The sequence below is a fragment of the Piliocolobus tephrosceles genome, chromosome 3, assembly GCF_002776525.5.
Source record: "Piliocolobus tephrosceles isolate RC106 chromosome 3, ASM277652v3, whole genome shotgun sequence".
In the NCBI taxonomy this organism is placed as follows: domain Eukaryota; kingdom Metazoa; phylum Chordata; class Mammalia; order Primates; family Cercopithecidae; genus Piliocolobus; species Piliocolobus tephrosceles.
In genome coordinates, this window is record NC_045436.1 from 121,133,475 (window position 1) to 121,159,349 (window position 25,875).

Here is a 25,875-nt window from a genome sequence, read left to right on the forward strand (position 1 = left end):
TGAATTGTTTTCCGTATCTGGCTCAGAGAGGAAAATAGTGAGAAGATATGTCCACCCTTTTTAAGTTTAAAAAAAACTGTATCCTTATTTCAGCCATTATTTCCTCCAAAGAGGAATCGTTAGCCCTTGTTTGAAATTCTCATTTAAATTTTCTGCAATTCTGATAGCAATTTGTGTCCATTGTGTTCCTCTTTTATCAGACTATCAGTTCCTCAAAAGAAAGATCTGTTGAAGAGTCTTTACGTTCCCCTGTTTTGTACATAGTAATCCTGAATAAAATACCTGCTGAGTTAACTAACGCATAAACACATTAATTAAGTTTACCTCTGCTCTCATTAATATACGGTTTTCTCAAGTATGTCCTTGGTTCTCATGTTTTCTTGTCTTTGCTTATGGTGTTCTCTGCCTGATGCACACATGACCCTTGCCAATTCCTTCTCAGCCTTTAGGACCTAGTTCTCAGAACAGCTTCTCTGAGGCAAAACCATCCATATCCACTCATCTCTAATAGCATTTTGAGACTTGTATTATGCTAGTTACTTCATGTGTCTCTAGATTACACATCTTTTAAGAGAAGAGACTATGTCTTAATCATTTTGAATCTCTGGAAGTGTCTCACTGACACACAGAAGAAACTCAGTGAATGTTGACAACAGGCTCATGATTCTCCATGGTCTTCTGTTAGTAAAGGTGATGGATATGTTCATCAGCTCTTGCTTGTGTTCCAGCTCCAACTCAGTGATTCTAGAGACACTTCAGATATTTCCAGATTGTAATGCTTTTCTTTTGCTACCCACCTAAGAGTAACAGGACAGAGTCACATAAGATCCTTCTAGAATACCAGCTGAACTCAGAATTAGTGCCACTTGAATACTTAGCAGAGCTCAGGTTGATGATTCTGGGATGGAGAAATTGCCTCTATATACTCCTTTCCCAGACCCAGGAATATCAGGGGAAGCCTGACTCCTTTCAATTCAGTGATGCCCAAAGAGGAGACTCAACTGATGTCTTCAGTTATAACCTGAGGCCTACTATCCACTTTACCAGGTACCAATCTTAGCAAAGGTAATTCCCTCTTTTTCCTTTCCATGTGTGATTTTAACAGACAGGACAAGAACTAGCACCTTTCTCAGAATCATATTCTTGTCCAGTCTCCTTATGGATTAAATCTCTTTAAACAACCCATGTTGGTGTTATCTTAGCCTGCCTCAACTCTGTAACTGTTCAGATTTTGTCTTTAGACTGTGGGCTCCGACACTGGGATGAAGAGAGAGCTTTGTCACCTTTTCCTGCTTGCACTAGGGAGTCCCAAATGTCAGTCATTTGCATACCACTTTTATGCTTTTGCCCTATTTGCATACTGGCACTATCACTGCCTTGATATTTTCTTAAAATTTACTTTTAATTTATTCAAATAAATTTGGCTTTATGATAAACAATATCATCTTTTGAAATCACAGGTTTGACTTCTTATGACCCTATGAAATAGATATTTATCACAACACAGAGTTCCTGGGTCTAAAGTCCTGAGCTACCACAATTGATTTGCTTGTTCATCATATGAATGCTCTCTTCTTGTTTGGCTAATTGTTTTTTCCTTATAGTTCTCTTCTATTTTATTTTTTTCAATCAGCCTTATTATAGATGCTCTTCATATGCACTATGAGTTGCATGAACTGTAAATGGTGTAGTAGAATTTTTTAAGTATAGAGGTGTAAAAGGAGCCCAAACAACCCAAGTCCTATTTCTGGCTCCCCTAATATCCAACTTTGAGGTTTTGGTAATCTCTGAACTTCTGTCTCTTCATGTCAGAATGAGAAGAGTGACCAAGATACTCTTGTTTTCTTAGGTTCATTGTGATTTGAAATACATGAATCAAATATATATTATTAGTTCATTTACAAAGAAAAAATTAGAACACATAGTATAATGGACCAGGAAGTATATGAAAAGGTAGTGAATGGCAAAATATTGCTGATTTTAAAAAAAGAAAATATAATGTTAAATATCCATCATATTTTTATAGCATTTAAGAAATTTTCATGGAAAATATATTTAAGTGTTACCAAATGCAATATGAGCTAAATATGAATTCCAGAAAAAAAATTCTACAGAAAAAGGAATATTTAGTTTTAAAATTCTATTCATTTTTTAACATACTATTCTTTCTCAAAAGGCCGTTGACACTGGGTGGAAGAGTGAGTTCACTGAAACCATGGATGATTGCCCTTATTGTCATAGCTGTTGTGTTGATTCTGGTGATACCGATTGGTCTCCTTGTTTATTTTTTGGCATATGGTAAGTATCTATTGATTGTTTTATTCTGAATATTTGAAAACTCACTTTACTTATTTTAAAACTTTAATGTTTTCTAATATTTTAGAATGTAATTTCCGTTTGAATACATTTATATACAGTTGGGGAAATAATCTTTTATGTATAAAAATTATGTCTAGAGTTTAAATTTTGATGTGGTTTGTATAATATTATTTCTTGAACAGTGCAATAAATATATCCTATGTAATTTTGTGATATAATATTAGTTAATATACTAAGAGTAAATTATTTTAGTAGAAATTCTAAATTTGAGGTCAATTTCTGAGAATATGCTACCATTACTTAATTTACAGCTTAAATTTATGTTTGTGTTATGACATAACTGACAAGCATGGTGACTATGAAAATGTGTGATCCTAAAACAGAGTTAGAGGGAGGTATAGACTACCGCTATAGAATTTTTAACTCTCGGGAGTTCACCAATTGTACCATTTTTTGTTTTCAGTCCCTCTACTTCTCATAATTATACAACTCAAATTTACTAAACAGAAACCATGCCTGTCTGCTTTCCCTTTCAGGCCAGAAGTTTTACTATTACCAGATCTCCTTCCAGATGCCCAGTATTGAATAAATGGATTATATCGTTTGATTTTTCAGTAGAGCATTCAAAACTTAGCACTGACCTGAAACAAAAGGTCATTAATGAGGTAAGCTAAATCTTTGCGGGCATCATTCCTCTCCTGACAATACTATTGTGAAAATTAAGGCAAAAGGTGAGTTGAAAGCGCTGCTTTTTGCATGTACATTATAATTTCCTGAAAAAAACAGAAGGTCCAGTTAAATTTTAATTTCAGATCGTCCTGAAAATATCTTCATGCAGTATTTGAAACATGATTGTACTAAAAAATAATTCATTGTTTATCTGAAATTCAAGTTTAACTGTGTTTTTATTGGTTAATTCTGGAAACTGTAACCACTGTATTAGTCTGTTCTCACACTTGTAATAAAGACATACCTGAGACTGGGTAATTTATAAAGGAAATATTGTTAAGGATTATTAAATATTATAAAGGGAAGATAATTGACTCACAGTTCCACATAGCTGGAGAGGCCTCACAATCATGGTGGAAGATCAAGGGGTGTCTTACATGGCTGCAGACAAAAGAGAGCTTGTGTAGGGGAATTCCCTTTTATAAAACCATCAGATCTCCTGAGACTTATTCACTATCACGAGAACAGCATGGGAAACACCTGCCCCCATGATTCAACTACCTCCCACTGGGTTCTTCCCATGACACATGGGAATCGCGGGAGCTACAATTCAAGATGAGATTTGGGTGGGGACACAGCTAAAACCTATCACCAACATCATCTCAGGACACCTAGAAAAATATATTAGACAAACGATGATGGCACCAGAGACTGAACAACATAAGCCCAACAGATTTTTTTTTTTTTGAGACCAAGCCTTGCCTTTATTGCCCAGGCTGGAGTGCAGTGGTATGATCTTGGCTCACTGCAACCTCCACTTCCCAGGTTCAAGCGAATCTCCTGCTTCAGCCTCTTGAGTAGCTGGGATTACAGGTGCATGCCACCATGCTTGGCTCATTTTTGTATTTTTAGTAGAGACAGGGTTTCACCATGTTGGCCAGGCTGGTCTCGAACTCCTGACCTCAGGTGATCCACGCACCTCGGGCTCCCAAAGTGCTGGGATTATAGGTGTGAGCCACTGCGCCTGGCCCCAACAGAAAAATTAAAAAGCAAATACAAAACCAATGACTAGAGTTATCTAAAATCTTAACTCGATCATTCAGACACAAATAACATTACCACATACCATTTATTAAGTACTTACTCTATGGATGACCATGATATATGTCCCATTAGGCTGCTCTTGAAAATATACCACAGAAACACACAGACTAGCTCTTCCTCTGAAGACTTCAGTTGTATTCGCAGCCACTACTGAGCCCACCATTCACCAATCAAAGAAGGCAGATCACTCTTACCATGCGTTCAGACTTATTTCTTCAGCCATTTCACAACTCAAACCAGAAGCTGATGAAATAGTTTGAAGAATGCTACTGAGAGGAGTGGATATGCCTTTTCAAAAATACATCTTAAGGAAATTTTCATTGACGGGGAAAAAAAGCAGGCCACTGTAAAGAATATTTTGTTACAGGAGTTAAGATATTGAATTAGAGACAGCCCAAACTTCGAAGTCATAGACATCTAGATGCCACAAAGGATATCCCAGTTTTATCCTTTGTCATCCTAATAACTTTCAAAAAGTTGCTTGACCCCTAAAAATTTGCACACAAAATGGGGATAATTTCACTCGACTCCCAGTGTTATTTTAAGGATCACCAAATGTAGTGAATACAAAGCATGAAAGGTAATATCCTAATAAACGTCAGCATCTGTTTCCAGTGCTCTCACAGAACTTTTTATATATCTTTTCTAAAGCACTGATCATAAGTTATGAAAACATTGCATGTCTATGCCCCCTTTTAACTTGTGAATTCATTTGTGCTGGAGCTAACTCCATTTCTTCTTATATTTCTCGTGCCTTTCACAGTGTTTGTACATGGTAGGCCCATATAAATACTCATCAAGGAGATGACTAGTAAATAAATGATCAGCTTACTAATATTGGTCCTGTCCCTTAATGCATAAATGGAGATAACATCAAGAAAGGCAATGCAGTAATTTCGACCAGAGGTAAATGCAAACTTTTTCTATAAAATACAAGATAGTAAATATTTTCAACTTTTCAGGACACACAGTGTCTGTGCAACTACTCACAGCTGTTACTGTAGTGTTAAAGGAGCCACAGACAACACATAAACAAGTAGGTGTGACAATGTTTCAATAAAAATTTATTATGAACACTGAAACTTGAATTTTGTAAAATTTTTGGATATCAAAAATACCCTTCTCATTCTTTTTTTCAAAAATTAAAAAGACATGAAGACCATCCTTAGATCATGAGCAACATAAACACAGGTAGCAATTCGATTTTGTGTATAGGCTATAGTTTGCCAATCCTTGTAGAGTTGAGTTACAGTTATAGCAAACATATTCCTAAAAGAAAAGATTAAAACCAGCACCTAAAATGAATTTTATACTTTCCTGAGGAGTTCAATAATCTGGACTGTTTATGTGTGACTCATGAAGCTGAGATTTACTTAGAAAAAAAATTATTAAATTGGAAAGAGAATGGAAGGAGGCAGGCAGAAAACACAGATATTATATAAACATCTATATTTGTACATATAGAGAGAATATATTTTATGTATATATAAACATGTAACTATAAAATGTGGAAGTATATATACCAAAATGTAAATAAAAAGTTCTCTAGACAGTGATTTAAAAATGACTTTAATGCTTTCCAATATATTTTCTATATTGCTTACTTTAAAATTTTTTAACCATAAATATGCATTAGTTTTGTCATATAAATGTGCATGTGTATATAAAAATACATTCTTCAAAAACAAATTTCCCTTCACAGTTAATTAGAAGAGAAACACATAACCGTTTGTTTTGAGTAACTGTTGATTTATTAATTAACTTGTGCTCACCAGCCTATGAAAGATGATATTACATGGCATTTCACCAAAGAAAATTTCATAAATCAAGTCAGATAAATGAAAAGCACTTCTTTGACATATACCCGGTTTCACAACTTAGCAACTCTTCTCTTCTGGTTTGTGAAACTCACTATACAGACTCAGGTTCACTTAAGGTTCAGTATACAGTCAGTCTTTTTTCTGACAAGCCAGCTTGATGAGTCTATAATCAGGCTTATGAGAACACATATTTTGTAACAAGCTGTGGTTTTATTAAGAAATAATTTGACCTAGGTATTCATACCACAGACAAATTATCCTATGTAGGAAGTCTAAAATGACACACAGTGGCATTTACAGTCTTATATTATTCTAAGTAATCCTTTCCTACATTTTTATTGGTAAGTATGATGTTTCTAGAGAGCTGTTCAATAATATATGTCCTCCTCCTTTCTCCCATTTGCCACAGCATCAAAATCTGGCCAAAAAAGTTTATTTAGAGCCTAAAAAGCTGATCTTTCAATCACATCCATGAGGATGATAACTGAGCTGGAATGATATTGAGCGATGGGTGAATGATGCATCCATATATATCGAACTTTCAAATCTCTGTGCCTCCTTCTCCATGTATATTTTATAATAGAGGTTGAAATGCCTTGTTAAGTCAACCCTTTAGATAGTCATCTTTGACCATGTGACAAGTTGCTCAAGTATCATCATCCGATTGTAGAGATAATATTTATGATGGCGGGATTATGCCCAAATGAGGTTTGGGGGGCTAAATAAACATTGAAGTAAATGTTATTTGCATCATGGCAGGCTTTATGTAAGCATTTTTGTGATATATTGAAATGTGTGAAATTCATATTTAACAAAACTCTATTTTGTTGTGTTTTTTCTTTTCTCAGATAGATAAGATATTTCAGAGATCCAGTGTAAACCATCATTTCATCAAGTGTCATGTTGTCAACTTTAGGTAATCACAGTTAATTAATTTGTATGATTATAAAAGGCAGCTTTTTATTATATAGTTATTCTTCAGTTATTTGCTTTGTATGCAGGTCTAAAGATCTTAGATATATCAAGTTAAAATATTAAATATTAAATAATATTAAAATAGTTTAATGTTATTACATTTGTTATTCCTCCTGTATAGAGTTCCTATAGTGAGAGAGTTTCTTCAGTAGTGATGAAATATGTTCTACGGGTTGTCCTTTTAAAGTCTTTTGCTTTTCTTATGGAAGATTCTTTCAATTATTAACTACTGCTCTCAATTTTACTGACTTTAAAAAATAATAAACAGTTATGAATTTTTGAATCACAGGAATATATATTGACTATATATTCACATATATAGTTTATGATTATATATATACAATGTTGGTGGATGTAACAAGTGCTTTAGATTTCTGTTTTAGAAAAAATAATTCTAGAACTGTCAGATACTCTCTCCTCCCTAAATATGATCAAGTTTTACAAGCAGGGAATAATTTAGGTATTAATACCTGTGTGACACAAGGGGTGAAAATCTGTGACAATAAAATGTGTAAAATATTTATGTTGTATTTTCTTGAAGATCTAACTAATATTTAAGTAATAAAGTATGGCATCATAATTGCTGTGGCTGTGGCCTCATTCATTCTGGTTATTTTGTTTTTCAGGCCAAGTAATGACAATTTGAAAGCAGATGTATTGCTTAAATTTCAGTTTATTCCTAACAATGAGAACACAATAAAAATGCAAGCTGATAACATTTTGCATCAGAAGTTGAAATCAAATGAAAGCTTCTTGAAGATAGACACTTCATTACCTTATCTTAGAGGCAGGAAATACTATTTTTCTTTCGTATTATAGTTACTCATTTTAATAACCTTCTCATATACAGAGAGAGCTTCTTTATTTCACCATAAAGAAAACTACTTTTCATTTTAAGTCTCTTGTTTACTTGATAATGAACAAATCTTTTGATTGTGATAAGGAAGATTATCTTCTTTTGGCTAGTATGGAAATAATTATAAGTAAGAATTGTATGATAACCCAAATATAATAACATTTCTTTCTTTTTAAACAAGATCTCAGTGGAATTGTTTGTGTTCATGCAGCATACATATGATAAAAACCAACACTCTGCTGTTGATATACAGTAGTAACCTATAGTGTTTGACTCTCTTGAAATACTCTTTCCAATCTGAATCCAGAATGTGAAAGTGGTATGGACGCACGAACCACAATATGTAGGGCACAAACAAAATATGGGAGAAAGGAGGAAAGAGGCCTGTCATTGTAGGATACACTCTCATACCCTCTCTACAGCACACAGGATAGGATTGGCCCCGGACATGGAGTGGGCAGAATGACAAGAAAGACATCAGACTTGGATAGTATCTGCCTGAGGCGTGAAGACACCATCTTACTTGCAACACAGACACAAAGAACTGATTGATAAGTGTTCAGGATATGAAATTAAATAAAGTTCATTATAATCCTAAAACTACTAGCTGCCTCTGAGGAATTAGCTTTGAAGTTATCATGTTTTACCAGAACTTGTTTAACTTTTGCAATGAGATTATAAGGCTGATCAAAAATTACAAATTATCAGTAAGTCTTCACTCAGTACCTTTTCCCAGAACTGTTCTGGGAGATTAGAGCATATACATTATAGTATGTTAACAGAAGATAAAATTATATTGTAGATTTGACCAAAGTCAGAAAGAAGAAAAAATAGCATGAAGATAAGAATGAGTAGTCTCTGTGAGAAATATCCAACATTCAGTTCCATTAGTTATGCAGACAGGACAGAATAGACTCTGAATTCAAAGCACTGGACTGTAGATAGCAGAGACAACACTTTCTGAAGGAAATGTTTTGTTGAGGAGGTATCTGCTTTATGGTGCTAGAGGGACTTAGATCCTTTCACAGTGTTGCTGGATGTGGGGAGGAGGCGGTGATTTAGGTCTCATTATTGTTTCGTGTAGGCATCTACTGGTGATGCATCACCCATCACTAGATACTCAGTTGCTTGTCTAAGCAAGTTATTGTTGAGATGATCCTTATTCCCAACCAAAGGCTTCCGTGCAATGGTAATTCCTTATACTTACGTACTTCACAAGGGTGCTTGGGAGTTGCTTTGATTTGTATATTTTTTATTTCATGTTTCTCTCCAAAAGATATAACTTTCTGAACACAGGAAATATGCCTGCTGCAGTCACAAGCACATCCCCAGCATTAGCATAGAACTCAACACAGGACAGGAACATGGTATTTGTGAGATGTTTTATCTTTAATTCTATAAAACAACTCAATCTCTTGAAAGTGGGCAGGAAAAAAGAGGGAATTTTTAAAAGTAATAATACAACAGAAAACTGAAGACCTTAAAATCATTTCTCTTTCCACATAGAGTTTTAGAACCGTATAGGGGAAAAAAAGTGAGAGGTTGCATATTTCAAAATTTTAACACTAGAGTTGAATTTTATACGATAAGAAACATCATTTAAATATAAAGAATATAAAGAAAAAATGCATGGAATGCATTCAGGGAGACTGCAGATGATGGTAGAGAGAACGCTAGTCTAGGACTTAGAAGACCTGTATTCTAGCAATAATGACAGTAGTTAGCCTTGCAAAAGTTGCTGAAACTGTGCAATAGTTCCTGTTTTGCAAAAATAAGATAATAAATGTAGAACTTACTCTTTAGGAGGGTGTAAAAATGCTTTCAAAGTTACTAGGAAAGAATAAATGAATTTAATGTATTATTTGATGGACTTTCTCAGATATCTAGGCTCTTTTCTGTAAGTTTTATAGTTTTACATTTTAAACTTATACTTTTTCTGCATGTTACATTTTTTTTCTGGAAGTTTCATAGTTTTACATTACATTATATTTTACATTTAAGTCTATAATCCATTTTGAGTTAATTTTCTATGCTGTGAGATTTAGGTAGAGCCTTTTTAATTTTTTTTAATTGATGTTCCATTATTCCAGTACCATTTGTAAAAACGTTATTCATCTTCCATTGAGTTACTTTTGCTCCTTTGTCAAAAACTAATTAGGTATATGGGGCATACTTGTATGAATCTACTTTTGGGTTCTCCATTGTTTTCCATTGATTTAGGTCTATCCTTTCACTGGTACCATACTTTCTTGATTACTGCAACAGTGTATTAAGCCTTAACTGGTAAAAATGATTTATCCCACTTTATTCTCCTCTACCAAAATTGTATTGGCTACTATAGTTCTTGATGGGTTGATCCTTTATCATTACATAATGTGCCTCTTTGGCCCTAGTAATTTTCCATGCTTTGAAATTTACATGATCTGATACCAATACTCCTCTTTAAAATTGTTTTTGTGATTTATCTTTTCCATTCTTTTACTTTCAGTTTATCTATGTAGCTATGTTTGAAATGAGTTTCTTTTTTTGTCAATTAAAAAATAAAACATTAAAATTTTTTTTCTTCAACTTTTAAGTTGAGGGGTACATGTGGAGGATGTGCAGGTTTGTTATACAGGTAAATATGTGCTATGGTGGTTTACTACACAGATCAACCCATCACCTAGGTATTAAGCCCAGCATCCATTAGCTATTCTTCCTGATGCTCTGCCTCCTCCCACCACCTGCTTTCCAACAGGCCCCAGTGTGTGTTGTTCCCCTTCATGTGTCTATGTGTTCTCATCATTCGGTTCTCACTTATAAATGAGGATATGTGATGTTTGGTTTGCTGTTCTTGTGTTAGTTTGCTGAGGATAATGGCTTCCAATTGCATCCATGTCCCTGCAAAGGACATTATTTCAGTCCTTTTTATGGCTGCATAGTATTCCATGATGTATATGCACCACATTTTCTTTATCCAGGCTATTATTGATGGGCATTTGGGTTGATTCTGTGTCTTTGCTATTGTGAATAGTGTCGCAACAAACGTACGCGTGTGTGTATCCTTGTAATAGAATGGTTTCTATTCCTTTGGGTATATACCCAGTAATGGGATTGCTGGGTCAAATGATATTTCTGCCTGTAGGTCTTTCAGGAATCGCCACACTGTGTTCTACAATGGCTGAACTAATTTACATTCCCACCACCAGTGTAAAAGCATTCCTTTTCCTCCACAACCTTGCCAGCCAAGCATTCCTTTTCCTCCACAACCTTGCCAGCCTCTGTTGTTTTGCGACTTTTTAGTAGTAGCCATTCTGACTGGTGTGAGATGGTGTCTCATTGTGGTTTTGATATGCTTTTCTCTAATGATCAGTGATGTTGAGCTCTTTTTCATATTTTTCTTGGCTGCATATATGTCTTCTTTTGAGAAGTGTCTGTTCATGTCTTTTGCTCACTTTTTACTGAAATTGTTTTTTTCTTGTACATTTGTTTAAGTTCCTTGTGGACTCTGGATATTAGACATTCGTCAGATGGATACGCTGTAAAAATTTTCTCCCATTCTGTAGGTTTCTGTTAAGCCTGATGATAGTTTCTTTTGCTGTGCAGAAGCTCTTTAGTTTAATTAAATCCAATTTGTCAATTTTTGCTTTTGTTGAAATCGCTTTTGGCACTTTAGTCATGAAATATCTGCCCATTTCTATGTCTTGAATGGTATTGCCTAAATTTTCTTCTAGGGTTTTTATAGTTGTGGATTTTGCATTTAAGTCTTTAATCCATCTTGTGTTATTTTATTTTATTTTATTTTATTTTATTTTATTTTATTTTATTTTTGAGATGGAGTCTTGCTCTATCACCAGGCTGGAGTGAAGTGGTGGGATCTCAGCTCACTGCAACCTCCACTTCCCGGTTCAAGCGATTCTCCTGCCTCAACCTCTCGAGTAGCTGGGACTACAGGCATGTGACACCATGTCCAGCTAATTTTTGTATATTTAGTAGAGACAGGATTTCACCATGTTGGCCAGGCTGGTCTCGATCTCTTGATCTCATGGTCCACCAGCCTTGGCCTCCCAAAAGTTAATTTTTGTATATGATGTAAAGAAAGGGTCCAGTTTCAACTTTCTGCATATGGCTAGCCAGTTCTCCCAACACCATTTATTGAATAGGGAATCCTTTCCCAATTGCTTGTGTTTGTCAGGTTTTTCCAAGATCAGATGGTTGTAGATGTGTGGTCTTATTTCTGAGATATCTATTCGGTTCCATTGGAATATGTGTCTGTTTTTGTACTGGTACCATGTTGTTTTGGTTACTGTAGCCTTGTAGTATTGTTTGAAGGTCTTCTTTGTACTTCTGGAAGAATTCAGTTTTGAATCTGTCTGGTTCTGGGCTTTTTTTTTTTTTTTTTTTTTTTTTGGTTGATAGGCTATTTATTACTGCCTTAACTTCAGAACCCATTACTAGTCTGTTCAGGGATTCAATTTCTTTTTGTTTCAGTCTTGGTTGGGCATATGTGTCCAGGAATTTATACATTTCTTCTAGATTTTCTAGTGTATGTGCATAGATGTATTTACAGTACTCTCTGATGGTTGTTTATATTTCTGTGGGGTCAGTGGTGATATCCCCCTTATAATTTCTGATTGTGTCTATTTGAGCCTTCTCTCTTTTCTTCTTTATTAGTCTAGCTGACAGTCTATTTTATTAATTAAAAGCAAACAGCTGCTGGATTTGTTGATTATTTAAAGGGTTTTTCATGTCTCGGTCTCCTTCAGTCCTACTCTGATCTTAGTTATTTCTTGTCATCTGCTAGCTTTGGGGTTTATTTGCTGTTGATTCTCTAATTCTTTTAGTTGTAATGTTAGGTTGTTGATTTGAGATCTTTCTAGTTTTCTGATGTGGGCATTTAGTGTTATACATTTCCCTCTTACCACTACGTTAGCTGAATGCCAGACACGCTGGTAAATTGTCTTTTTGTTCTCATTAATTTCAAAGAAGTTATTGATTTCTGCCTTAATTTCATTATTTACCCAGGAGTCATTCAGGAGCAGATTGTTCAATTTCCATGTAGTTGTGTGGTTTTGAGTGAGTTTCTTAATCTTGAGTTCTAATTTTATTGCGCTGTGGTCTGAGAGACTACTTGTTATAATTTCAGTTCTTCCGACTATGTGATCAATTTTAGAGTAAGTGCCATGTGGCGATGTGAAGAATGTATATTCTGTTGTTTTGGCTGGAGATTTCTGTAGATATATATGAGGTCTGCTTGATCCAGAGCTGAGTTCAGGTCCTGAATATCTTCATTAATTTTTCTGTCTTGATGATCTGTCTAACATTGTCAGTGAGATAATAAAGTATTTTCACTATTATTGTGTGTGAATATAAGTCTCTTTGTAGGTCACTAAGAATTTGCTCTATAAATCTGCTTCTGTATTGGGTGCATATATATTTAGGTAGTTAGCTCTTCTTGTTAAATTGAACCCTTTACCTTTATGTAATGCCCTTCTTTGTCTGTTTTTATCTTTGTTTGTTTAAAATTCGTTGTGTCAAAAACTAGGATTGCGACCCCTGCTTTTTTCTGTTTTCCAGTTGCTTGGTAAATTTTCCTTCATCTCTTTATTTTGAGCCTATGTCTGTCTTTGCACATTAGATGGGTCCATTGAAGACTGCATACTGATGGCTCTTGACTCTTTATTCAGCTGGCCTTTCTGTGTCTTTTAACTAGGGCATTTAGCCTATTTATATTTAAGGTTAGTATTGTTATAGATGAATTTGATCCTGTCATCGTAATGCTAGCTGGTTATTCTGCAGACTTGTTTATGTGTTGCTTCCTAGAGTCATTGGACTGTGTACTTCCATGTGTTTGTAGTGGAATATTATAGAACGCTTCATAAATCTTTGTGTCATCCTTGTGTAGGGGCCAGGCTAATCTTCTCTGTTTGTTCCAGTTTTAGTATATGTGCTGCTGAAGTGAGCACGGAGTTTCTTATAAACCACATTGTTGAGTTATGTTTTTAAAATCTATCCTGCCAACTGTTGTCTTTTAATTGTTATGTTTAAATCGTACATACTAATTATTGATACATTAGGGTTTAAGGCTTTTACTTTATAATTTGTTTTCTGTTTGATGTGTCTTACTTCTCTGTTCCTTTTTTCTTATCCTTTTGTGAGTAACTTGAATACTTTTTATAATTTTATTTTGATTTATTTATGGCTTTTTAAAATTCATCAATTTGTGCAGTCATCTTAGAGGCTATTGTGAGTATTATCATTATATACATAACTAATCACAGCCTAGTGGTGCTGACGTTTTACCACTTCAGATGAAATGTAGTGGTAACATTTCATTTGAATGTACTTCAGTTTGGGTCTCTTTAACCTACCTACTTTTAAAGTATACTTATCTTAAATATTTCTTCAACATACATTCAGCACAACATCAGTTGGTGTCATAGTTTTTCCTTCAACCATAAAATATATTTATTTAAGAAACTCATTAAGTGAAAGATAGTGTTTTGTTTACTTTTATTTTTATCCATTCTGTAGCTTTCTTTTCTTTCTGCACATTCTAGCCTCCTGTAATTATTTGCTTTTGGTTTGGATACTGTTGTTTAGTCATTATTTAAGGGAAGGTTTGTTAGAAATAAACTCTTTGTTTCTCTTCATCTGAGAATATACTTATTTCTTCTATATATCTCAAAGAATTTCACAGGTTATGGGATTCAGGGTTGATAGTTCTTTTTTTTTTTTTCAGAACTCGAAAAATGCTGTGCCACTTTCATTTGGCCTTCATGGTTTCAGATGAGAACCACTGTTACTGAATTGATGTTCTGCTTCCGGCAATGCATCGTTTTTCTCTGTATGCTTTTAAGACTTTTTTTCTTTCATTTTTAGTAGTTTAGTTATAATGGGTCTTGGTATGGATTCTTGCAATTCATACTCTTTGGGATTTACTCATCTTCTTGAGTCTGTTGGTCTCTATCGTTGGCCAAATTTGGGGAGTTTTCAATAATTAATTATTTGAATATTTTTCAGCCTCACACTTATTTTCCTCTTCTTCTGAAAATCTAATGATACCAATGTTAGATATTTTGCTACTGTTCCACAGATCCCAGAGACTTTGTTCATTTTCTTCAATCCATTTATACTCTGTCTTCAGACTGAGTGAATTCTATTGACTTACACTCAAGTTTACTAACTTCATTCTTCATCTTTTCTACTCCACTATTAGCACCATCCATCAGATTGGTTCATTATTATTATTGTTGTTATTTTGCTTATTGTATTATTCAGTCCTATAATCTTTCGTTTGGTCCTTTTTTATAATTTCTATTTATTTGCTGAGATTTTCTAGGCTTTTTTTTTTTGTTTCAAGATAATTTGTACTTTATTTCTAAATCACTTTTATGGCAGGTCTTTAAAATACACATCAACATCTTATTCATCCAAAATCTTATTCATCTCAGGATTGGCATTGGTTGTCTTTTCTTATTTAGATTATAGTTTTCCGTTTTGGGATATGATGAGCAATTTTTCTTTGTATTCTGAACATTTTAGCTACATTAGGAGATTTCTGATTCGATTTAATTCTTCTACTTTAACAGATAGGCAACCTGTTTAGGTTTAGAGTACAGATTCTTACTTTTGTTGTTTCAGTGACAATTCAGTTTTCATATCCTTGCAATACTATTCTGCAGTTCCTTTTGATTACTGTTTCCCGTGCCTTTTGTGGGAGTAGACCATGCTTCCCTGGGCTGCCTGGAATCAGTGGGCCACCCTTTGTGGAGGGGTGCTGGGCCTGAGTCTCCTTATGTTTCTGAGTAGATGCAGGTCTCTGCTGCCACTCCCTTTGTGGGTATATCAGTCTCCACGTAGTTCCTGGTTTTGAAGTGTGGATTGGGATGGTCAAGGGCTTTCTGCTGTCACTGCTGCTGGCAGAATGGACTGCCAGGACTTGGCTGCAAAGCAGAAGGTTTGAATTTCCCATTAGCTGTCTGTTGTGCTTTCCCTTTCCCAGTACTTTGGAGAGAAAGAACAGACTTGTATTGGGATAATTTTGTCTATTCCTGTTGATGATTACAAATTGCAGGCCTTAGGTCCCCAGTCCAGTGTGTATGTGAAATAAAAAGAAAATCCAGGAACATACACCACTTGTCCTTCCTTAAATTCTGAAGTCTCTAGCCATTCTGTCTTTTTCCTTCCAGCTTTCAGAGTTCTTTTATTGTTATTTGATGAATAATTTTTAGATTACCTAGTTGTTTTTACAAGAGACGAGCAGGGAAAAGTGAGTCTACACAGTCTTGTTCTAGAACTGGAGGTATTCAACCTCTTTTATCCTGCAGGTGGAACACATGTATTACATAATGCTCACATTTGATATACAGCACCATCATGGAAGTTCAACAATAGTTTTTACATAAATGGAGATGAGTTTAGGATTGAGCTAAACTTAGCTGTGAACTAACTGTAATTCTACCCCTCTCCCACCGCTCCATAACCTACAGAGAATGGCACTAAACTATAATTGATGTTACAGTGAAATGTATACAGCACAAGCTTTTGCCTCATGAATTATTAAATTATGTTCCAGCTGGGCATGGCAGCTCACTTCTATATTCCCAGAACTTTGGAAGGCCAACCAGGAGTTTGAGGCTGCAGTGAACTATGATTGTACCACTGCACTCCACCTTGGGCAACAGAGTGAAACCCTGTCCCTAAAAAAATAAAAATAAATCATGTTCTTAATAAACTTGCCTCATAATATTATTGTGAGGATATAATAAGCAAATAAATTTTGTCACAGAACCTAATATACAAGGCTTAGTAAACTATTAGTTATAATTGCCGTTTATTTTTTCACTCAGCAAGTATTTATTGAGAACCTATTTGTGCCAAAAATTAAAGTCTCTGCTTCATGGAACTAATATTCTAATTGTGGCAAGGAACATAATAACTAGATAAAAAGTAAACAAAGTAATATCAGATAATTTGAAACTCCATGCAGAGAACAGAGAGAGTAAAAAGCTACTTTAGATTTGGTTGTAATGGAAGTTCTCTCTGAGGAGAGGATTTTAATGCTGAGATCTGAGTGACAAAGGGAAACCAACCATAAAAAGGCCAAGGGAAATAAGCATTCCTGGCAAAGGGTACAGCTAGAACAAAGATTGCAGGCAGAAATACCTTTGCACAGTTAAGAAACAGGAAGGCCAAGGTGGCCATTGAGTCATGACTAAAAGCAACAGCAGGGCCACTTGCCATCAGAGACGTAAATAAGGACCATATCATGTAGGTCCAGGTAGGAAGTTTGGTTTATTCTAGAAGCCACGGAAGCCATTAGTGGCAAAATTTAATTCTAAGGGATTTACTCTAATAAACTTAAGCATACTTTCCTGCAGATGAACTCAATGTACCGCTTTAGAGTCTGACCTAGATTAAAGACTCATCGGTTTTCAGGCTCACCGAAACTCCACATTGGCTTTCATCTTAACAAATGTGGGTCTAGATTGCTCATTATACTAACTAGGATACAGAACAATTCAAATAATTTGGGAGGACAGTCACTGATTATGGTTTTCTTTATTTCACATTTTGAAAAAAATGACTAACAAGATAGCATGTTTTGAGGTTTTCTTAGCACATTGGTGAATTTTGATTCCACAGGGAGCATCCCTGGACCAAGCGTAGATTATCAGACTTCTAAGATGCATTAATGGCAAAGACTATTCCTGGACTCCTCTGTTTTAACTTATATTTTGAAAAAATGGTGTGGCATTGATTAACTAGAAGACTCCTTCCTTTATGGCAAACTGTATCTTTCTTTATGCCAATGATCTTGTAATCATAAACCAGGATTTTCCTGGAGTCCACATACAGTCAAAAGAGTTCAATTTACATCTAGCCTTCTCCTTTATGTAGGATTTTATTCTATTGCGTTTGAATTAAAAATGTCCTGACTGATGCAGTTCCTCTCAACCAGAAAAAGTCATATCATGTAGGAATAGTATTTTAAATTATAATAATTTAATCACTGAGCATCTTCTGTTTTTTTTTCAGATATGAATGCAGCACAAGCAGAACACATTCTTAACAGCTGTAAGTTCAAGAATATCACTGAGATGTTTATATATCAAAGAACAAAACTCAAAACACTTAGCATTTCTCTTTTTCCATGTTTATTCTTTCTCAAAAGTATATAATATCTCTAGATGGATATGCGATTTTATTCTCCTCATGGGAAAAATTACTAGTCATAATTGAGAATATCTATATGTATTCCTTGAAAATGTTTGCTCTTTCTCACAGAAAGTTTCACTAATGTCTTCTTTAACAGTTTTCCTTTATTTCATTGTATTTATTTTTATTTGACCTCCTTTGTTAAAGTAGTAAATTTTGCTTAGTGGTTAAATGACACCCAAAACCTTTAATATAGAAACTTTGATGTTTATGCTATAGTAGTATTTTGGTTGTAATATTAGACATGCATTTAAAAAAAAACTACATATGTTATTTTCTGCAATAAATAGTGTACACTTGGCACTCAAAAAAATGCTGAACGTAACAGCATGACCCGGAAGAATGTGAAAAGCCACATTTTAAAATGATGTTGTTTTAAATTCACCAGAGAGAGAGTTAAATAATTTTTAAAATGTTAATACTTACTTAAAGTGTGAATAATAACATTTTATCAATGTGTATTACTATTCGTTTATTTAACATTAACTTCCACGGTTTTTTTAAGGTAAGACACATTTGTAGACATTTCTACACTGAAGTATGTGCCAAACATACCTACACATGTTTGTGACTCTGGAATTAGCTATCTTATTCCCTTCTCACAGATTGTGGTTTAGGGAAGGAGTTCCCATCCGTGGAAAGGATTGCTGATGGTCGGATTGCAAGAAAAGGTGATTGGCCCTGGCAAACGAGCCTGCAGGTGGAGGGGATCCATTTGTGTGGCGCATCTTTGGTCAGTGAAGAGTGGCTCCTGACCGCAACTCACTGTTTTGACTTGTGAGTTCCCGGTCTATACCCATGGGATCACTAACTTTGCCTCTTTTTCATCTGTTCACATCCGATAGTTCTCTCTTTTACATTTCCTTTATAAACATCTTAGGCTGCAGCCTGGTCAACATAGTGACACCCGTCTCTACTAAAAATACAAAAATTAGCTGGACATGTGCCTGTAGTCCCACCTACTCATGAGGGTGAGGCAGGAGAATCGCTTGAACCCAGGAAGCAGAAGTTGCCGTGAGGTGAGATCACACCATCGCACTTCAGCCTGAGTGACAGAGTGAGACTCCGTCTCAAAAAACAAACAAACGAACACTCAAAAAAGAAAACATCTTAGACCTCCCAGTGCCACTTATGATTGTCCAGCAAGCTTAGGAATAAATGACAGTTAACTGAAGAATAGTAGAAAAAATTAGAGAGAATAACTTCAGTTCCAACTGAAAATATACTCTCCAACAATCTCAGTTTTAAACAGGAACAAGTCAGCACTGTCAAAGATTATGCACACTCACCTGTTCTCCTGAGAGATATTTTAGATTTAAAAAAACCCACAAAACTCTCTTAATAGTATCCTGAACTACAGGTTCAGGCTGATGATCCCACATGAATATCTTTGGTGCTGTGCTTTTATTCTTTGTATGTTTTTTTGACAATTTAACATATAGAACACTTGGAAATAATACAGAGATACAGTAGCCCTAGTAAAATTTATATAAAATGGGAGAATATTCTGGGTAAGAAGTTAAATAAAAAGAAAGCATGAGGAAACAATATAAATATATAAAATATCACTCCAATTCTACCTCTCTTTCTTTTTATAACGATACATACATTTATATGATCATGCCTTGATATGAGTGTATACGTGAATCTGTGTGTGTATATGTCTACTTAATAATTATGTTTTCTTAAATTAATTTGTGTTATTTGTATAATAAAAAATGGCAATAATATAGAATAATGTAGAATAATATACAAATACAAGCTTCCTTCAAGGAGAGTAATTTAAGCTGCCTTGGAATGGGGGTTTGTTGTCAAATAGATGAAAACAAAGCAGTCGTAGGAGAGAAGCCTCAGATAAGAAGGTGGGATGGTCCCAATCAATTATTGTCTTAAAAATTTGCCCCCTCCCACATTTATGTCCTCTGCCCATCCAGAGTCCTGGGTAAATTTAACTTAGAAAGGAACCAACTGTACTCCTTTTACTCTGTGATCAGTGAGAAAAATCCCAAACTGTGGATGGCTAGTTTTGGAATAACCGTGAGTCCCTCACTAATGAGAAGAAGGATGGAGTCAATTATTATTCATGAGAACTATGCCGCCCATAAACACGATGATGACATCGCTGTAGTGAAGCTCTTCACCCCCATCATATTTTCCAATGAGGTGCACAGTCTGTCTTCCAGAAGCTACTTTTGAAGCCTTGCCTAAGAGTAAAGTGTTTGTCACTGGATGGGGGGCACTTAAATTAGATGGTGAGTATCTCAGTAAAACAACAAAGCAAAACATATAAACCTATCCTTCATTTGAACAGGGATATGAAGTAAAATACAAAATCAAAATAAATAAGAGATGAAATCAGATGTTCCATGATAAATATGGCAAAAGCAAACAAATAAGAAACAGATGTGGTGAATTTCAAAAACGTTAGCACCATTACTATTACACAGTACTTATTGTCTTTATATGGACCGTTTGGAAACTGGTTAGAACTTTATTTTCCAAATTTATTAAAGCATATTTTTGCATCTTTTTTTCTTTCAAATGCTGTCTTTCATATGTGTAGTTTCTGCTATGACTTCTTGATTCATAAAGTATATAATTCGCAAGCACTAGTAATGATCAGCATTTGCAATGCATCATGCAGCTAAACAGAAACAGCCTTAAGTGAATAAACTGAATGACTACTCTTTACCTGGCCCTAAATATTAAATGGGGTCCCTCTGGTCCATGTATCTATGGAGCTGTTCTTCAACCTGAAACTTTATAAATTTGACAATAAACTAAAACCATAGATGTTTAGATCCTGATATGACTTTCCCATTTTTATGTCTATTGCTTGACTTTTACATATGAGGGTTTAATCTGCCCTCAAATGTCTAATTTTTGTTTTGGGCTTATTATGAAGTCATATGAGCCTGATCAGTTAATTTTTATAGAAGTCGGCTTCCCTCCAATATACACTCTAAAATTCTGATGTTGAGTCTAGGTTGATACACTATCGTTATAATCCCAGATTATGTAATCAAATTTTCCTAATCTCTGAGCGATCTGCATTGTTCTGTAGGAAATCATGATGAGTATGAAGGGGAATTAAATCTTTTAAGACTTAAAGCCACTTCCTGATAAAAGTAGAAAAGGAAAACATCTACTACTTGAGCAACACCATTACGCTTACTTCTATAATCTAACTAAACTTAACACCTCCTGCTCCCAGAGTTTGGGAGTGATCTGGTACTTCATCATGAATCCTTCAAAGCCCAATAGTGTGCAGATTACTGTGCAATGAGCTATCTACTCTCATAAGTTGAATACATTTCATAATAACATTATGGATTTGTAAGGCATCAAACTAAATTAGTGGATATTTGATTGTGTTTTTTTTTATTTTCCTGAACTTTGAAATGGAGATAAGGACCTACTCAGATTCTCTTCTCCTGCCTCCCAAGATTTAGCCAATCATATCTAATTAGAAATCTTGTTAACACAAAGAAGGGAACAACAGACACTGGGGCCTAATTGAGGGTGGAGAATGGGAGGAGGGAGAGGAGCATTAAAAAAAAAAAAAAACCCAACTATTGGATACTAGCCTTAGTACTTGAGTGATGAAATAACCTATACAACAAACCCCCAAGACACTAGTTTACCGCTGAATCTAAAATAATTAAAGAAAAAAAAAAAGAAATCTTGTTACCAGACAACTTGCAAAACAGAAACATTCTACTCTCTGGATAGTTTCTTCCTTAAATAATTGGTAATGTAAAGTAGTTTGTCATATTGTCGAGCACTTGAATTTATTTTTTGAGCTGAGATTAAGATTATAAGCATTTGAAAATTGGGACTGAGCATTTTAGACCAGTTAGCTAAAATAAAAATTCGCACACAGAAATTATAAATAGAATACAATTGATTAACACTTGAGAATACCTTAAACATTTTAATGACACTATACACAACAAAATAGATAGTATTGAATATTGCTAAGGCATTTACACAAATAAATAGATTACATAAAATCTATATAAAGAGCAGTTGGTGAGCAGACTGCCTCACTGGGAACATTTCAAGCAGAATGAGAGCTAGAAGAGAAAATGGCCATACAATGACCCTTTTAAAGATGATGACTGAGGTGGAGAAATTCACAAGACCCTACAAAATCTTTAATGACTGTAGAGAATCTGGACTTAGTTTCTCAGCAAGACTGGCAATCTTAGGTGAGTGAATTTACTCATTTTAAAACAATTAGTTTTCTTGACAGCAAATGACCAAATCCCTAGAAACCTAGATCTCTCCTTATGAAAGCTCTAACTTTCTCTCCATCCAACATAAACCTTAAAGTGCAGCTTTAGGACCCTGAGGATCTTAAGTATATACCCTAATCTCTACAATTCACTCCAATAGCATCCTTTTATTAAGAACTGAATATGATGCAAGGTACTGTCATAACTGGTTATATTAATTGTTTTTTAACTTATAAACGTCTGAGCAAGGCATTATTTTCTCATTTTCACAGGTGAGTTAAATGATGCTTAGTAACTTTCCCAAAGTCACATAGCTTGTAAATTGTGCAAATAGTGTTCAAACTTAGATCTGATCCTTCTAAGTTCAAGGCCCTTACGCACATAATTATGCTAATTCATTGCTCAAATCAATACTACTGCCCTCCCTCTCCTCTCAATTATCTTTGACCCTGTTGTAAACAAAGCATCTATCTTTATGAAAGATTAGTACAATCTTTAAAATAGAGGTTGCTCCTATTTTAAAGAAATGAGAAGGATATAATAGTTAAAACAATATTACATGCAATCAATAAATGTGTGGTTAATTAATAAAATATAAGCTATGTCTTTTCTTGGTATGTGTTACTTACTCTGGTATTTGTTTTGGATAGCAAATTAAGCTATTATCAGAGTAAGCATGGTTTTCCTATGAAGCAATAGCATTCCATCTATATTACAGGTAAATCTGGTAGTACAGTAGTGTTCTATGCTGCTTTTCCTCAAGATTCACAGTTCCCAAAATAGCTGTGTCCTTTGTAAAGTAATGAAGAAGATTTCCGAGTAAGGTTAAGGTAAGCTGTAGCATATTCTCCCAGGTGGTACGAAATACTCTGGTTTTAAAAAGATCACCTCAATTAAAAAGCTTCTAACATTATTCCTTAACTGTGTGATCATGACAAGACTCCTAATCAGGTAAGCTTTGGTCTCCTCAACTGAAAAAGAGAATATTTATATCTTTCTTTGGTGGCTGCTGCAAGGATTAAATAAGGTAGCAGGAGTAAACAAGCCAAATATGGTACCTAGTGAATAGAAGCCACCCTATAAATGTAACTTGATTCTGAGCACTGTCATTCTCCAGAATCTTACAACTTCAAGATTAAGGTTTTATCACTGGTCCATTCTTTGTAAGACACAATTAACTATCATGGCACCAATGCAGAAGTTCTTCATCTATTTATTTTTTCTTTCTTTCAGGTCCCTTTCCCAATATGCTGAGAGAAGTTGAGGTAGAGATCATAAGTAATGACATATGTAATCAAGTTCATGTATATGGTGGTGCTGTATCATCAGGAATGATATGTGCCGGATTCTTGTCAGGAAAACTAGATGCCTGTAAGGTAAGAATAGATCCAAATCCACAAAAATTGCTGTTTAGTAGGAATGGCCTTACTGACCATAGAACAATATCATTTCACATGATTGCATGAAATTAACCTGTGGAGGAGAATGTAAAATGAGGGAGTGGAATAATCATAAGACATAATTCTCATTTAACACCCTATTGAGGAGAACTATCCCTAAAACGTGGTCACCAGCTGCAAATAGCACTCTCATTAGAGAAACATACTGGAAGCAGATAGTAGAAACCAAGTCAGGAAGCCATACAATATTTGCTTCAAGCCACAATCATAACCAATAGTTAGGTATCTAATCCCTACTAATTGCAAGGCACTGCAAGATGGGACCTGTGCCCCGGCACAGTGGCTCACGCCTGTAATCTCAGCACTTTGGGAGGCCAAGGCGGGCGGATCACGAGGTCAGGTTATCGAGACCATCCTGGCTAACACGGTGAAACCCCGTCTCTACTAAAAATACAAAAAATTAGCCGGGCGTGGTGGTGGGCGCCTGTAGTCCCAGCTACTTGGGAGGCTGAGGCAGGAGAATGGCGTGAACCCAGGAGGCGGAGCTTGCAGTGAGCCGAGATTGCTCCACTGCACTCCAGCCTGGGCGACAGAGCAAGCCTCCATCTCAAAAAAAAAAAAAAAAAAAGATGGGACCTGCATCTACATCTATGACCAGTCAAGTGGCACAGGTCCCACAGGTACCTAAGCCATTGACTTTAAACAGCATACTTCCAGACATAATTGTCTGGAAACAAAACAAAACAATTAGAAACAAAACAAAAAAGTACATATTTATCTACATTTGTTCAGGGTAAAGTGTTACCTCACAGATCACATTTAGAAACTAATTAAATAAATAATATAATCATTAAACATTTTAGGAGAATATAAGTTTTAAATTCTGGCTATGTAAAGGAATAAAAATAAGCAAATAAAATAATAAAAGTTTTAATTTGTAGCATTTGAAACTGGGAACAGTTTAGTGATTTTTTTGAAGAATTAAGAATGGCTTTGAGAATTTGATACATATGTGCACTTTTCTTATTTGCAAAGGTGCCGCTGTTGATCTGCCATTGGCTGTCCGTCATGTGATGGTAATAAACATATTCACTTATTCATTCCATTTTTTGTTGACTGCGAGATACTGTAGCAGTTACTGAAGGAAACATAAGCATTTGTTAAAATCACAATGAAGCCACAATGAATTTACAATCTAATAATATAGAACACAAATAATTGAAACAAGTAAATGAAAGGCGAGGGTTTGGCTACATATTCTAAAATACAGGGTCTCCCTCCACTCACTTTCCATCATGAGGGGAAGGAGAAGCAATGTGGGTGGTCCGAGATATAACTAGACCACATGGCTTAAAAGAGAAACCCAAATAAATCTATGTAAAAGCAGATCTCTCTTTTCACTTGTTCATATACCCCTGCTTCCTTTCACTGCTAGCATAGTGAAATACCAAGGACCTAAATTCAGATGTGGGCCTAAGGAAAAGGAGCTAAGGAGGAGTTCTTTTGGTAGACCACGGTTTTCACACTCTGTCCACTGTCTCTGAAGGAGGTCAAGAAGTATGTGAAGAAAATGGAAGGGAAGGGAGCTAAAGGCACAAGACTCTAGAAGACCATGTCTTCTTCAAACAGGATTTTTTCTCTTGTTTAAAAACTCTATAATGGGCTTCCACATAGTGTTCTTTTGAATGAATAGATACATCGTTAAAAGATCAATTTAAAATCATTTGTCTAAACCAAGGTTTAAAAAGGTTTAAAGATAAGAGCTAAGTCCTCATAACTTTAGACCAGTCCACTAGGGCTAGGGATTCCAAGTAAGTATTCTTACTTTGGGAGCAGAATACTTTCAGCAATAAATAGCGCACATTTGCATGGAGCGCCCTTTGCATATGTTGCTTCTCTCAAACCTACTGAGACATAATGATATGATATCCAGGACATTTTCCTGTCAATTAATGTGAGTGGAATAAGATGAGATTCAAATTCACAGCCAGAGACTCCTTCTAGTTAACAGAAACAATGATGGAAGAGACACTAGGCATGAACCTGGGAAAGGCTTATGGACAAGGTGACTTGTTTATTGAGTCCTGAGGTTATCATTTATGTAAGACATAGAAGAACATAGTCCTGTGTCTTAGTTAAGCCTTTCTAGTCTCATGTCTAGTGTCATAGAATTTCGTTTGGCTCTGTCTAAACTAAAACTAAAAATTTTAGACAGCAAAACTAAAAATTTTACAAGGGTAAAACTGAAATCTTAGCTTTTTTTTTTTTTTTTTTTTTTTTTTTTTTTTTTTTTT

At 35.1% G+C, this 25,875-nt stretch overlaps 1 protein-coding gene and 1 non-coding gene across 2 annotated transcripts in view; one reads left to right on the forward strand and one right to left on the reverse strand.

Annotated features, from left to right (window-relative positions):
* Positions 1-775: 775 nt before the first annotated feature.
* Positions 776-25,875, forward strand: part of LOC111555788 (transmembrane protease serine 11G-like) — a 25,840-nt gene continuing 740 nt past the window's right edge. The window contains 11 exon segments of the mRNA XM_023232133.3: positions 776-1,047; positions 2,177-2,298; positions 2,856-2,905; positions 2,907-2,984; positions 6,761-6,828; positions 7,514-7,674; positions 17,764-17,802; positions 18,549-18,720; positions 19,938-20,108; positions 20,110-20,195; positions 23,415-23,557. Coding sequence (XP_023087901.3) covers positions 776-1,047; positions 2,177-2,298; positions 2,856-2,905; positions 2,907-2,984; positions 6,761-6,828; positions 7,514-7,674; positions 17,764-17,802; positions 18,549-18,720; positions 19,938-20,108; positions 20,110-20,195; positions 23,415-23,557 — 1,362 coding nt within the window.
* LOC111555808 lies at positions 13,583-13,688 on the reverse strand. The gene has a single exon (XR_002735650.2). It is a non-coding gene; the product is annotated as a U6 spliceosomal RNA (small nuclear RNA).